This window comes from Orbicella franksi, chromosome 5 (genome assembly GCF_964199315.1).
Source record: "Orbicella franksi chromosome 5, jaOrbFran1.1, whole genome shotgun sequence".
Classification (NCBI taxonomy): domain Eukaryota; kingdom Metazoa; phylum Cnidaria; class Anthozoa; order Scleractinia; family Merulinidae; genus Orbicella; species Orbicella franksi.
In genome coordinates this window covers 5,322,992-5,338,555 of record NC_138149.1, presented here as the reverse complement: position 1 = coordinate 5,338,555, position 15,564 = coordinate 5,322,992, and the positions used below count along the sequence as shown (strand labels likewise).

The window sequence follows — 15,564 nt, the reverse complement described above, 5'->3', positions numbered from 1 at the left end:
TCAGTCTTAGGGTAGTGTGCGTGTGCTTGTGCTGAGGGGTTGGGGCGGGGGAGTGGTAAAGGTAGCGGGCCTTATAGAAAATTGATAACATGACATTTATCACCGTAAGAAATATAAAACTGATCCATTAAGATCTTTTCAGAGTTGAAATTTATACTCTGTTTGCGGAATATGATATAACCCGGGACTTTTACGTCGTGCATTCCGCGTTTAGAATATGATGTCATCACGGCTAGAAGACTGGACCCGATGTTATGACGATCAAGCTTCAGTCAAGAAGGAAGACCCATAAACTAGCGTATTCGGACTACGAGAGAGCTTTTCAATTTCATTTACAAAAATGGACACAGGAAAACAACCAGCTGTTACTCAGCCAGCTCCTCCAGCTTACCCAGGTCCATCAGGATATGAAACAAAGCAGGCAGGAGGTTATCTAGTGCAACCCGGGTATCCAGTGCAGCCGGTAGTGCAAGGTCAACCACCAGGGACGACCATCATCCACACACAGCCTGCTCAACTTCTGGTGGGCATGGGGTTCTATGAAAACCCTGTGGCCATGACTTGCCCTTATTGTCAGGCTAGCATTGTTACAGCCACTACATACGAGCCTGGCTCGTTGACTTGGATCGCTTGTGGTGGTGTGGCGCTTATGGGGTAAGCCTGCAGTTTAATAGCTTAACAAGAAAGTGATTGAAATATTGGGCAACATTCAACAACCATGACAACAAATTAAATTAGTCTCTAAACGAATGCTGTGATTTCAACTTATAAAATTGAAATCCCAGTCCGTTAAACGGAAAATTAGATAACGATTGAACGAACCAGTGATCGTTTACTTTATCCTCAAGACTCCAGCAAGATCGAGCACTTCTAGAACGTCGAAACACAGCAAAACGTAAGCTCTTACAAGTTTACGTGCTGTTTAATCCAATATCAACCCAGGTTGATACTTGTCAACAATGATTCTACAAGTCTTTGGAATCTGTGGGTGAAGCCTTAGTACGTTGCCAATGATTCCAATGAAACTGTTGAGCAGTGCGTGCTGCATTGTTGTTTACAAATTAAAAAATATGAAGAGGACATTTTATACTATCCACGGAGGTACGAAGCGATGAATTTAATTTTATTTTCCAGTGATAAAGACAATATTTATGAACAAGCGTAGTGAGTGAGTAAAACAGTGAAGCATTTGTGTCTATATAATAGAATGGCGTATTTTTTATTTTCGGCTCAGCTTAGACGTTCCTCCCAATGTAACATATATACAATTTAGTGGCACCTGCTGTTACCCTGCAGGTGAGCAAGAAATGGATATTGACACACACTTTAAAGGCGGTAACACATGTCAAGTCCATATTTTAACCGTTTTCAAAAAAAAAATTAAGATAGCTTTTGTTTGTAGCATTCCTGGAGGAAGAAAGCTGCTAGAGATTTAGCGTAGGATTAGGATGGGTTAGGGTTTTTGGGTGTACAGTATACAGGGGGATTTTAAATTTTAAAGAACACAGTATTTTGATGCCGCAATTGGACCTTTTATGGGTATTAAGTATACCCTGTTTTTCCAAATTTTGGTGTTTTGCATGAATTTGAGGGCAAATTTTGAGCATAAGGGGTTTTACTTTTCAGGTATTTAATTTGGTATACCACTACCTCCCATGGCGAACCCTGTAGGACATTACTGAGACCATCCAAGGGCCCATTGCTGTAATTTTCAGAACAGTTCTCTGTAGCCTGAAAAGTCTCCTTGGTCCCTGTATAATAATTTATAGAAAATTCTAATGTGTTCTTCTTTGTTGTTTTTACTGTAGTGGTTGGCTTGGCTGTTGTCTGATTCCATTCTGTATTGATGCCCTGAAGGACGTTCTCCACAACTGTCCTAACTGCAAACACCAAGTGGGTGTCTACCGCCGGGTGTAACAGCACACTGGAACATTTTAACCTTTATAGCTTGTCACTTTATCAGCATGCACATTTTGTGGAAATATTTTCTTTGGCGATGCACTTATAGCAGTAGCTAAAATGAATTTCAGAAATGTTTATTTATACATACCTTAACAAATGCATTTTTTTAAATTTAAATGGAAAAAAAAAAAACAGGAAAAAAGATACTGTGCCAATTACGTTTTCTATGATTGCTTATTTTGCAAAAGTTGTGCTTTCTTTCTTTATTAATCAATATAACCTGTTGATTAATGCTGCTTAGCCTGAGCAGCAAGCATTCCCGTACGAGTGAACTACCGTCATAACCTTCTAGTCAAGGCGAGAATTAGGGAAAAAAATCAAGGGAGAAGGGGGTCAATGATTAGTAGTTAGTAGTTGAAATGAAACTAACTGAGAATGAAAAAATGAAATTGATCAGGAATGTACCAGTATGGAAGTTGTGCAGTTAAAAATGATTAACCCATGGCTTGTGTCAGATGTATATTTGCATATATTAAGTACATGTTGTTATTTAATGCATGAATGCAGCTTTGGGCTGAAATAAACATGCGTTTCACTCAAGCTTCTTATTTTTTAGTATCCTGTTTTTGTCTCCCATGATAAAACAAATTATGAAGATGTTAGAGCCATACTGTTTTACACTCATTCCGTTATAAAATACCTAACCTTAGGCCCCTGACACAGTCTGCATACAAGCCAAGAGGCTCACCAGGCTGGAGCTTATCCCGGTTTCTGTAGCATGAAAGGACTAGAAGTATTTCTACTCCCCCCTGGATGGGATACTAGTCCTTCACAGGGTTGCCCCCAGCATTAAAGTTACCCATTTCTACACCTGGGTGGAGAGAGACACTGTGAGAGTTAAGTGTCTTGCCTAAGAGCATAACGCAATGTCCTCAGCCAAGGTTGAAACCCAGGTTACACGATCTGGAGCGCATTTACCACACTCCTGTCTGCAATTTCTGAAAGTTGCTAAGTGTGCAAGCTGTAACCTTCATTGTAACCAACAATTACTTCATTACATTAACCTGCGGTGCAGCTGGACACTCACATATACCAGCAGTGTAGATTGTCTGTGACTCGGGCCACATTATATGGGTAAATTTCTGTCTACAACACAAAAAAATTTGAAGGGTAGATATCAACACAATGTTTCCATAATTTTGATGCAAAAATATGCTCAGATTTGTGTCCTTGTCCTCACAGTTTTCCTTGAGCCATGCTCTCAGAAAACTGCTTTGCAAAACAGGTAATGTCCACAGGCAAATATCCAAGCATATTTTAGTGCCAAATTGGAAGGTATTGTTTATTTATTCACAGGAGATATTGTCCAAAATTGCCTGGTATGCTTGTGGTATACAGAGAATAAATTTGTCTGTGATTTTCATGGGTCAACAAAATATTCCCTCCATTGAAGATGTAAAACCACCTAATGCATCACTTGAATCATTGGAACTCGAACTTTCCCATTATAGGCTTAAATTATGAAGTGCCTTTAGTTGACCAGATCTTTTGCAGAGGGTTTGGTGAGCGAAGTTCTATTTTTCCATTTTGTTTTTTTTTTCAAATATTTGCATCCACCAAGGAGCTTCGAAAAATTTCCACGATGGCTCCATTTCAAGAAAATAACATTTACTTACTTTGATTGTCATTTTCTGGTTTGTTTTGTCAGTGGATATTTGTTATTGAAGGTAGTCCCTCACCCTTTGGAGTCGGTTCACAGCTCAATTTCTAGGAAAGTCTTCTGCAAAACTGATGGAATTATAAAGGCTCTCTCACAATTAGTATTGACAGCAATATGTGAAGTAAGCAGTGCATTGAAATATTAACAAAATGACAATCAGCTACACTCAAGAGAGCACGGTCATCAGAAAATAACAACAGCACCTGGGTCTCTGGGAATTGAGCCAAGTGTAACGACCAAGCTTGTTAAGAGTTCTTAGTGGCTCAGTGGTCAGAAATGGTTCATACAAATGTCTATTATTCATTCTTAATGGATGTTTATGACCCAGGGGAACTCCCATATAAAAAGGAAATTTTGAAAAAAAATCCCTGAGGTACCAAGATCCTGTTTTGTAGCTGTGGCTTGAAATGTTTTTCACCACTACTGAGGTACCAATTCTAAAACAACACATTGTCTTCTGTCAAATTTTTTCACCTCAACACCCTAAACGGTACCACAAAAGTTCCTGCTGTGGACCATTTGAGGCTGACCACCCTAACAGGTACCAAAACTGTGTTTTTAATCCCTAAAAAGTAAAAGCACCCCTATCCCGGATGATTAATATCATAGATTGGAGTTAAAGGAGCTTGAGTCATACAGTAGACCATTTTACAGTTGTCTGCTTGGTGACCTGGCCTTTGAATGGTCATGTAAATGCACCTTGGTAGCATTAGAACAACTTGATTTACACAACAAAAGCAGTGAGGTCTGTATCAAAACAAGGTCACATCCAGCTTTGCTGCCATTCAAAGGCCAGGTCACTGAACAGATAACTGTAAAATGGTCTTAGTATCCAAGGAGCAGTCATACTCGTGATTCCAAGTAGACAGATTCAGCTACCATCCTTGTTGCAGCCCAATTCAGACCATGCAATGATTCATTTGCAAGGTTAAATTTGCCACAAGCACTGATTACATGGGAGCACGTATAAAAAATAAAGAACAATCACCGTAACATCCCAAATGAATCATCACATTTTTCGAATTGGGTAGCAACAAGGACGTAAAAACGTTAGTCAAACTGGTACATTGGCCTCACACTGCACGCTTAACTTATGTCAAAATAAAATAGAGTTGTCTCCCTGAATATATTTGGACAGTTCCTATTAGGCCATACTCATATTCTCAGTTTTATAGAGCTGGAACTAGCTTGCAATGGAGGGAATATCAGGGAATATCATATCACGGCCTGGGGGAATATCATTCACAAGAGACCGCTGTCATTAGCACGCAAAAAGACTCCCCACAATCGCCTCAGTTTAAGGTAGTGTCAGTCTGTTACCAAGAACACGAATCAGAGCACCTTTAGTAAAAATTTGTTTTCTGCTGTCATTTTCATTGTTTTAGTTTTCTATGAAACTTACACTGGAAGGTGCCAATTTTACAAAACAAGGTCTTCAACTTATTAGAATATGAGTGCAAACCAAACTAGCAGTAAGGTACCTGTTCTCTAACACCGTTTACTGTGAATTAAGACAAAGGGAAGAGTACCAATTCTAACACCTTTATTGTTCTTCTCCACCTATAAAGATAAAAGTTATCTTGTGACTCATGATTCCAATGTTGTAAGAATTAAAACTTCAAAAAAGAACAGTAAATAAAACATGATCTAGATGTTCATAAGCACTCTTAATGAAGCACGCACTTCTGCTAATTTTTCAGGATTATTAATTTTAACCATAAATTAGAATGAAAAAAATTGAACTAAAACTCAACTGAGGCAAAGAATTTAACAGTAAGGAAGTCAAAAGAAATGTCTTCAAAAATTACATGAATGAACTTTAACAATGTTTGCTTACATGACAGCGCAAAAAAAAAAAAACATGGAAAATTGTTGAATGCAACTTTTAAATGTTCACTTCTACTCTTGGTGTCAAATTTTCCATACATGGAAAATTACCATTGATATAAAACTTCTAATAACAATCTTCACTGGTAAATTTCAAGCCCAACTGAAAAAGGTTCAAACAATACTATTGGTTAGTGTACAATTATAAATAATAAATTATTAACAAACCTGAATTCAATAAGTTATTCCAGCAATTGCCAATAACACAGGTATTTATATCATCAGCCCAAAATAACAATAAATTATTATTAGGTAATACAATTAAATTCTAGTCCAATTTGGGAAAATAGAATTACAAAAAAATTCCCGACTGCTAAAATAGACTCAGCCTGTGGCCTTGTCTTATTCTGTTAGTCCCTGGAGTTTTTTCATCCAATTATTTCCATATTGGGCTAGTTAGAGGTGTGATTACATGTTATACTAAATCCTCAACTTTTAACTTAATTAGGAGATTGAACCAGTCCCTTTCTTTGAACCATTCTTGGCAGTGAAAAACGATCAAACTTCTTTCAATAAAAATATACCGGACAATCATTTCTGTAAGTGACAACATTTTATGTAGTGATACACTTAAAACACGCCTCTCAAATTACTGACAACCTAGATCTGCTTAATGACTAATGGGCGACAAAAATTTTAAGCACAGTTTTCAAATTCTCCTTAAATAGTCAGTATTTCTTGAGAACAAAATCCACAGAAAGGAACTGCTTGGCAGTTTGTTTTGGCAAGTGGTGGGGTGGAGTGGGGGTGAAGGGAGATCTTTCTCACTAAACTCTGTAAATCTTTTTGTTACTTTATGTACAAGAAATAACTTCAAAACAACTGTTAAGAACACCCATCGAACTTTCATAAGCCTTGCATTGAAAACTCTTCTGTTGGTACTAACACCCTTAAGCATTTACAAATCGTTTAATCTATAAAATATTATCTAAAATGGCACCTCTGTCAAATGATTAGTGAATTTACTTGAATGAGAAAGTACTGGCCTTAATTAAGAGCCGCCCTCGAATGAGTCCTGCACATGACGGCAAAAAGATCAGTGCGCAATGCCCTTGAATAAGTGCCATACCAGGAACAACAATACAGCCTTTATTTGAATTACTTTGGTTCTAGAGCAAAGCTTATTTGAAGGCACTTGTGCCCATATGTAGGTACTTGAATACCACTTTCATAAACTTAGTTTTGATTGTTGTTGCTATAGTTTTTAAAATGCACCAACCTTGAATAAGCATGCCACTGAGCAAGCGCCACATTGAAAAAGCGCTGCATCAAAAATTAAAAAAAAAATTATAAAGACTGTGGCCCTTTTTCAAGTAAATACAGTAATACCTCTTATTCCTTTGCTTACACTTTTCTTTTTTCATCTAATAAAATATGCTCACAGCAAGTTGAGCATTCTATGCACTAAGACATCCTTACAAATACAAGCTGTATGATAAAATGATATTGAGGACAAACTTTGACTTAGAGTCAAAACACTTCAACACCACAAGAAAAATTTCTTTCATTTCTCCACCAACTACAGCAAAAAATAAATAGCAAATTTACAGTTGTTTTCGGTTAATAGCAATACATATAATTTCATACTTATTAAATTTAACCTAAAACTGTTATTAGAAGCAGCATATTTTCAACCCAAATTCAATGATATTTACAATAATTATGAACTCAATTAGAGTGATTTTACTGATTAATTTCCTCTGAAACAGATCCCAGAGTAAAGCACAATGTTACTTCCTAAGGCTTGGTTTATGCAGGCATTGCAAGTGCAAGCAAACAAGTATAGCCTAAGAGAATGGTCGCAGTTTCAAATATGCAGACATAAAAGAATGAAACTTTTCTATTCCTTGTACTTCCATTAATACATGCGTCCCAGTTATGATGTTTCGCGCACACTTATGCTTGCACTTGTGCTACACATGTGCCCAGCCTTACTACATCTTTTGTTTTGTATTGTTTGTTTAGGTAAAATCACTCTAAAAGCCTTCTTTCAGTTTAAAGTTCCATAAGATATCTTCAGTTATCGTAAACAAAACAATAATCGAATGGCTTGAAGGACTGGCTGCCAAAGAGCACTTACTTCTACAAAATGTCACTTATTACAACAAATATGGCAGGGTGTTCACATGCGAAGAGTTTCTTTTATTTAAATAGCTGGAATAACAGTTTTCAGCCCTTTTTTAATAGCCCTTCAACCTAAACATGTCAGTTTTGAAGTCTGGAGATGATAAACAATGAAAATAAGTTAACTTCCTGTGTGATAGACTGAAAGCTTTACAATTTAATTGTTAGATTTATCTTGAATTTTAATATTATTTATTTTGGGCAATTGAAAACATCCTTGAATAATAATAGCTTACTAGCTTCTAACTTCAATTTAAAAATTCTTCCATAAATATGCTTCTTCAAACTATACTCTTTAAGCAATGGTCCACAGCTTTACTTTTTTGGGGAACAAAATATCTCAACATCATCCAAAGATTTGTTTTTCTGCAGCATTTTCTGTCTTGCTGTCCGTTTTGCTGCAGCTAATCTTTTTCTTGCAGCCGCTCTTTGTTCAGCCTCAGTAGCTTTTACTTCTTCTTTTGATTTTTGCCGTCTTATTGAGCCTTTGCCCAGAGATGACTGCCTTGAAAGCGACGACTGACGGGTTAATGATGATCGTTTAGAAAAATCGGTCTGCAGGCATTAAGCAAACATTTCTATTAATTACAAGTTAAGACCCACTCTCCACCCATATCAATGATGAAAAAAGTGGCAGTTTTCATTTTAACCCAAGTTCATTATTGATTCCAAGGAAGGGGTGGTTTTTTTTCATTGCAGATGAAAAATTAACCTGGCCACCTCTCCCCCACTTCAGTGATAGAAAAAATGGCATGTTTCAGTTTTACTGTGAGTTCATAATTTATTCGGGGGGGGGGGGGTGGTTTTATTTCTCTTTTTTTTTCATTCTGACCAAGATGGTAGATGGCCTACCAAGGCTAGCACTTAACTTCAGATATCATGCCATGAAGTGACTGTAATTACTTCTACTCCAGGAAAGGAAGTATGGTGCATTACAGGTTAGACTGGCTCATGGATACCTTACTAATCTGTGTCAAGACATTGACCTCAACAGAGTGACACAACACAGTGACCCCAAACCTGGGGCCCATTTCTTGAAGGTTCCGAAAAGTTTTCATGCCCGAAAAGCCATAGCAAAATCTCAAACCTTTCGACTACAGAGCTGTTTTATTCACATATTCTTAATACGAACAGAGGTTCTCTTCATACAAGAAATTTCAGGCGTATACATCTCTCCGTCTTTAAATACCGATTAACTAAAATTGGCTTTTCGGGCCCGACAGGCCTCAGACTCTAATTCAGACCTCTGGACCACTGAGACCAAGAGATGAACATTCAGTAGAAAACCACACACTGCACAGTGATGTAGTAGCTGACAATTACCTCATCTGGAGGAGGCTGCGTTTGTATCCAACCATTTTTACGTAATTCATCTATGCTTGAAAACATGCTATTTACATCATCGACCTTGCATGAGAAAACAATAATGAGGGAGATATCAGTCAGTTTATATACAAACTACAAGGAAAGCATAGTGCTAGGGCTCCTGACAGGGGTTGGTGGTTAATATATCAAGTGTCAGTGTTCTTACTGGGATTTTGCCTCGGGAGCTCTGCAGGAACTTGAAGGGGGTCAATGTTAGTCGTCATCTGTGACTGATCTGTAACGCCACATTATTTTTAAAACCAAAGCAAGGACTACAAGGAACAAATAACATGAGCCTTCAGCCCACATGATCAGTTACATGAACCAAGATGGCGAACCAAAATCATACTTGAAAATAAACTGGTTGTTCAAAGGCTTAAAAATGGTACTTTTGATGCATTGTTTTGATTTAATTGTACATGTACTCATTTCCAACCAGAAAAACCTGAAGTATTTCATTGTTGATTGAAAAATTGCATACTAACTCCTATAAGGAGACTCAGATTATTATTTTTCCCCTACACTAGGGCTATATACAATGGACTTTTGCGCAATGCCTGGATTCATGTTCATGCCGATGTATGATGAGCTAGGGAAAGAAAAGACATACAGAGAAAAACAATGAGGAATATCCTTACAAGCTTAGTCAGTATAATATTGACCATTGCACAAAAAGTCAAGGGCTTGGCTTCTGCTAACTGAACCAAGCCATAATGTAAAAGATATTACCTGAATCATGACCATATCCCAGAATCCCGCAAGGTCTCCATTTGTTGGTCTTCTACCATTTGTTTCACCCATGCCCTAACAAAAGATAAAAATTATTACTTGCTTCCAGTTAAGTGAAGCTAAGCTACCCATGCTGTTAAACATTGGTTAAAACTACTGAGAAAGAAGAACTAAATTATATATATGAAAAGTGCAGTCCAGTCGTCTGGGACAAGTAGATTTTCCTGTGGGGCAACCAACTTTTTATGACCACTTGCCCGACCAAAAAACACATTTGCCAATCAAGTCAAAAAAAGCAAAACAAAAACAAGCATTCACTTGCCCTGTGCAAGCGAAATTTGAGAGTTACTCATCTGAAGGGCAAGCACAAATTCAAATTTTTTTTAAGCCCTGCATTGAAGTTAATGATTAGTCACTCTTGATCTAGGAACAAGCTCTTATTATTCAAGGGGTATTGGAAAAATATGGAACGAGATACTTAAATTGACGTATGTTTATTTCTAGTAAAAGAACCTTACCAAATTTGTATCACATAGTCCTTTGAATTGTTTAAACTTTTTGTTTACCAAGAGCTTGGCTTTTCCAGTGGCTGCCCGCATTTTCCCACAAGCTTTAAGAAAGAAATCAAAGCAAACAGCACATGACTTGTATGTAAAAAAACTACAAGTGTATTCCCTCTTAAATTTAATAAAATGTATTGCCTAAAGGCTGTTTTCTATAAATGAAAACGTAAGGAAGATGTTTAAATTGTTTTCAGATATGAAACTGTGTAACTATGTATTTTATCACTGGCACACTGACCAAATCATCTGTCTTGATTCTGAAGAAAACTACTCTTCACCTGAAGTTCAAAGAAGTGAAGTAACCAAGGTATTGGGAATGGGGGAGATGCTTTAGTGCCTATGACTGACGAAGTGAACTGTATACTGAATTTTGCCAGTTTCCTTTTTTTTGATTTGAAGCTCAGCTTATCTGTCTTGGTATTATAAAGAAGAAAACAATCCTCTTGCAGTCTAATATTCTTAAACTGAACTTCTTTCTAAGAAAAAACCTCTGACATTGATCAAACCAGGGGGGCAAAATAATTGTCGTCAAAGCTGGTTGTCATTTTGCCTGGTACCCAGCCCTTTAAAGGAAGTGACCATAAGTAATCAGAGCAATGAAAAGCACAATGAAAAACCTCTTGAAGTGTGAAACTGGGCAACAAAATGCATAGTCAAGAATGTTTAAAAATAGATAAATTTTGGTCTGAAATATGCTAAGAGTGTCAGCTTTTCAAGTATTTTAACAATACTTGTGTGCTTGGTTTTCAAAAAATACTGCACCTTTAATAGTTAGCACCTTAAAACTATAGAGAAAAAAACATCAAAAAATGGTCAACACTACCTTGGATTAAGAGGCAATGTACAGATTTAGTTGAACAGATGGAAAGGCCTAACAGACACTCTGATATAAAGTGAACTATCATAACTGAAAGAAGACAGTAGTAAAGAAAGAGTCTACTGATAACTTTGTAGAACTACTGGCCTCCAATTTACTGTACTCAGATGGTTAATGATGATTAATGTTGTCCTCAATGCCCTATAGCAACACTAGGCTGCAGAAAATATGCTCCTACAAATATAATCGCAAAACTTAATAACCTGCATGTTCCACTACATGCAGTTAAAAATTAAATTACTTCTGACCAAAAAAAAGATATTTTGATGGAACCTCATATCCTTACATACACACATGCAATATAGATATTAGAAAAGGTTCAGAATGTAACAGCAAGTCACGTATCATTCTGGTCATGATGACAAATCAATGTTATTTACATATTTATTATTTTCATAATAAAACGATGGACGCTTATTAGCAATAATTTCTCTCCTGTGAGCTTGAGGTGTGTACAGGGTTTGCGCTCTTTTAAATTAAACTGTTAAAATTCCATGACTTTCTATGACCTTTCTTAGTTTTGCATGACCTATGTTAAGCAGTTGTACTCAAGGTATTGTTAAAACAATCTATTATTCAAGGTATTTTCCCACATTACGATGCATAGAATGCGAGATAGTGTTTATTTTTTTACTGGAATTAAAGCTGCTTTTCTGACTCGTCTGTTATTTTAATTTACAACTTTTGATCTTTTTGCCTTTTTATTCCCAGAAAGTATATTGCTTTTCCATGACTTTCAATGACCAACACTTCAATTTCATGACTTTCCAGACCTGAAAAATGAAATTTATTATAAAATTCCATGACTTTCCAGCTTTTTCATCACCCATACAAACCCTGTATGTAACAACAGATAAATGGCACTGGACAAAGCAACAAGTCAACTATCAAAAATCAATATAAACAAGGTTGCCTTCTGAATAAGTGATATTTAGAAAAGTGCCTCCCTGCGTGGGAACCTATAATCTGACACAAGGGAACCATTTCGTATTGTTATGCCTGACTGTTACTAAAAGAACAAGCCTCCTACAGTGAAGTCCTTTTGACTGGTCAAAAATTTTTCAATGAGGCAATACAAGTCTATTTATGGGATGGTTATTAAAAGAAACCGAGACACCAAGAGACCTAGAGAGTAGTCTAATAAAGCCAACTGACTATTTTTGATGGCACTAATAGACAGTTCTATTTATTAAAACTTTTTGGCCACAATGCACAAAGACTGTGTCACTCCCAAGAAGTCTCCATCAGATGACAGAAGGTGTCTATGAATGTAGCTGTGTAGCAAATCAGACTGTAGTAGGCCAGCAATTGGCCACTGAGTTATTCCAAGCTGACCAACTACAGTAGATACAAAAGTTACTAACCTGTTAACAGGAAATATTGATTCACTGAATCATGGCAAAAATAATAGCCTATTAAAGGATACTAGACCTACAAACTTACTAGACAAGCCTATGAGCTATTGAGCTGGCCTAAGAGTTCTCTACTTCCTATTATGTACAATATTTTTTGTACAATAGTGGCATCTCTTCTTCCTTTTAAAGTGTTAATTTCTAACCCTGTTGACAAACAAGTATCGGGAATATTAGAGTTGCTGAAAGCTCAGCTACCAACAACCATAATATTCCAAATACTAGCTGTGAGCAATAAGTTCCTAAAAACTAATAGGATCTTAACAAAAAAGACCACGTCATGAATTGATTGCCATTGATAGCTTAAAATAGTTTGTTTGGTGTGAAGTCTTGGTGCACTTTCTAGCAAGCAAATTATATAAAGCAACAAAATTGGAGTGGACTTCTCATGTTGTTATCTCTATCACTTTTTTAACATAAATTTATATAATGCAAGTTGAATTGTAATTCCATGTTGAAAACAAAGCTATGAAGTAACACTTTGCAGTAACATGGCCTACTAGGTAGCTAAATACTAAGCTCATGCCAACTTTAGGTGATATTGTGAGAAATGCTTGCCACAAAATAAACACCTAAGTGACAAAAATAGTACATCAGCAGATAAGCATGGTTGTGTGTCATTGTGAGCCCTCAGGTTTCAAGTTGTTCGAGAGAGGCAACATAAAAACTTAAAGTCTGCTTAGAGATAAATTGAGATTTTTTTCCAATATCTTTTGCTAAGGTCTTTTAACATAAAATCACAGAAAGACACTTTTATGGATACATTTATGACATGAAGCTTTGCATAAATCAAATAATTTGCTTCTATTTATGATTTCCCTTCCAGCCACATACAAAATACCTCAAATTTAATACTACTGAAACTTGTAAGGAAACAAACTATAAAAAGCTAGAACATTTATCAATGAATTTGTAATAGGTAATCCTCATTTTGGAACATTTTACATTGGTTCTTAGTTGAAATACAACTGTGCCAACATTTCAAGGTGTGGATAGTTCTAGACACAAACAGCTGATTAAACTTGGAAAATTTCCTCTATCCACTGAAACTCTCCTGCGTCTTCCATCACCTCATGTGCATACAAATAGTTTACATGATATCTGCCACTTTTTACAGCAAGCATGTCAAGCCTCTTGTGAAGGCAGCTAAATGTGGGTGCTTGCTGAGTACATATTAGGAAAAATTCTCAGTTACTTTCAGTCAAAATGTCAGTTATCAGTTGTCCTGAATATGTTATAGCAGCTTAAACTATAATGCTACAATACTCTGCCACCCAATAATTAATCTGTGAATATCTTTCTTCCTTTTAAGGATTTTTTTGGAGGGTTATTTCTTCCCCAGAATCAAAATAAATACCAAGAAATTGGGTTGTTTGGAAAATTAAAAAGACCAAACCACAAAGCTAAAAAATTAGCACTGGTAAAACCAGAGTAAACACAAAAAGACATCAGAGCTATAAATACGACAAAAAAATTTTCCTTTGGTCGAATATAGTACACCTTCCCCTTAAAATGAGCTCATGAGGCTTAGCAAGCAACAATGAAGAGGTTAAATAAGTTGGATGTATTTTACACCTGCAAGCAAATTCATAGACGTTCATTGTACATGTTTATAGTAGTTTTTGTCTCGTGATTTCTTACCATCTTCTGGTAGTGATTTACTCGCCATCTCTTGCTCTGTAGCTTGACAAAGCTTTGTTAATCGTTCGCTTTCCCTATCCATTAAATCGAGGAAATAGCGCCCATCTTTCTCGACGTGATTCAAGGCGAGACTCTTCTGAAAACTGTCTGACAAACAGTCCATGTCTTTCTCAGGAGAGACATTTTCCTTGTTCGCAGGAACAGAAGCCATTATAGGTCCATACCGTTTTCCTTTGGACACAAATATTACCAACTCTGATCGCTGACTTCCATTCACTAGAATACTATTATTCATTTTCTCACGCCACACAAAGTCCGATTTGCCGACGCTCAGTGACACGAGACGACACGAAGCGAGTAGAAATATAAACTAAAATTGACGACTGGATTGCGAGAAGCAAAATGCGTCACGTTCTAAAATGGCTTGTACAATTCGGTGACCCAATATACTACGGCAAAAATTTTCCTACGTGAAGCCAATAAACGACTTTCAAGGGTGCTGCATTGTTCAACTTCCCTTCGGGCGTTTCGTAACTTGTAGTGAAGGGAGATCTATGGAATTCCGGTCTTGCGGCTCAGACCCCTGCATGTGAGAAATGAGATAATTCCGTGAATAATTTATCACATTGAAAGACGTACAAACCTAAAAAACAATGTGGCTACTCAGCTGCGGCAGTATACGCCACCATACGGTTTAAAAAATGTTTAACAACATTGATTAATGGGAGACAACTGGATCGAGACAACTATACGTAACATCGTTTCTAAGCCTATTGCATGCAGAATTTTCCCATTAAACAAACTATTTTGACACGAAAAAGGCTTGACGTTCGACGTTAGCTGTAAAGAAAGGTTACTAACTGTAATACTTATGTCAATACTTAACTGCCGAGTAATTATACTCTTACCAAAACTCGAAAATTCCGGGAAGCGATAGTCGAAAATAATTTTAGGAGGGCGAACTGGAAAATATAAGAGGGTTATGAAAGCTACAGAAATTTCCATATATAGCTAACGTCCATTGACCTCAAGATGTCCTCAGGTCTGTAGCAATCTGAGTCGTGGGTGTCGGAATAAACTATAAGTGGTTTTGGAAATTTTAACGGCCCATTGTCCTTCATTTTACTCACGTAACGCTCGACTTCCCAAGCTGTTTACGACGACAAGACGCCACCTGCACCGGCAGAAGACCGCATGCCGTCTAAAAAGCCTCTTGCTTTAATCTTGGGCGATGTCACGAACAGTCTGCACTGTTTACAAAACAGCCTTATTCGTTTGACCTCTTAAGCAAATTGCAAATAACGACGAGAGCTCCAGAAGTTTTGAAACGAATCGTCGAAACTG

General features: G+C 36.9%; 2 protein-coding genes across 2 annotated transcripts; one reads left to right on the top strand and one right to left on the bottom strand.

Annotated features, from left to right (window-relative positions):
- The first annotated feature begins 50 nt into the window (after nt 1-50).
- LOC145486458 (LITAF domain-containing protein-like) lies at nt 51-5,076 on the top strand. Its single transcript, XM_081465131.1, has 2 exons — nt 51-654; nt 1,809-5,076. Exons 1-2 carry the CDS (start codon nt 341-343, stop codon nt 1,915-1,917), a joined length of 423 nt encoding a protein of 140 aa, XP_081321257.1. The 5' UTR covers nt 51-340; the 3' UTR covers nt 1,918-5,076.
- Nucleotides 5,077-5,148: 72 nt separating this feature from the next.
- On the bottom strand, nt 5,149-15,564 carry LOC145486443 (disks large-associated protein 1-like). Its single transcript, XM_081465116.1, has 6 exons — nt 15,351-15,564; nt 14,221-14,803; nt 10,246-10,337; nt 9,728-9,802; nt 8,957-9,040; nt 5,149-8,188 (listed from the first exon to the last, which is right to left on the bottom strand). Exons 2-6 carry the CDS (start codon nt 14,513-14,515, stop codon nt 7,949-7,951), a joined length of 786 nt encoding a protein of 261 aa, XP_081321242.1. The 5' UTR covers nt 14,516-14,803; nt 15,351-15,564; the 3' UTR covers nt 5,149-7,948.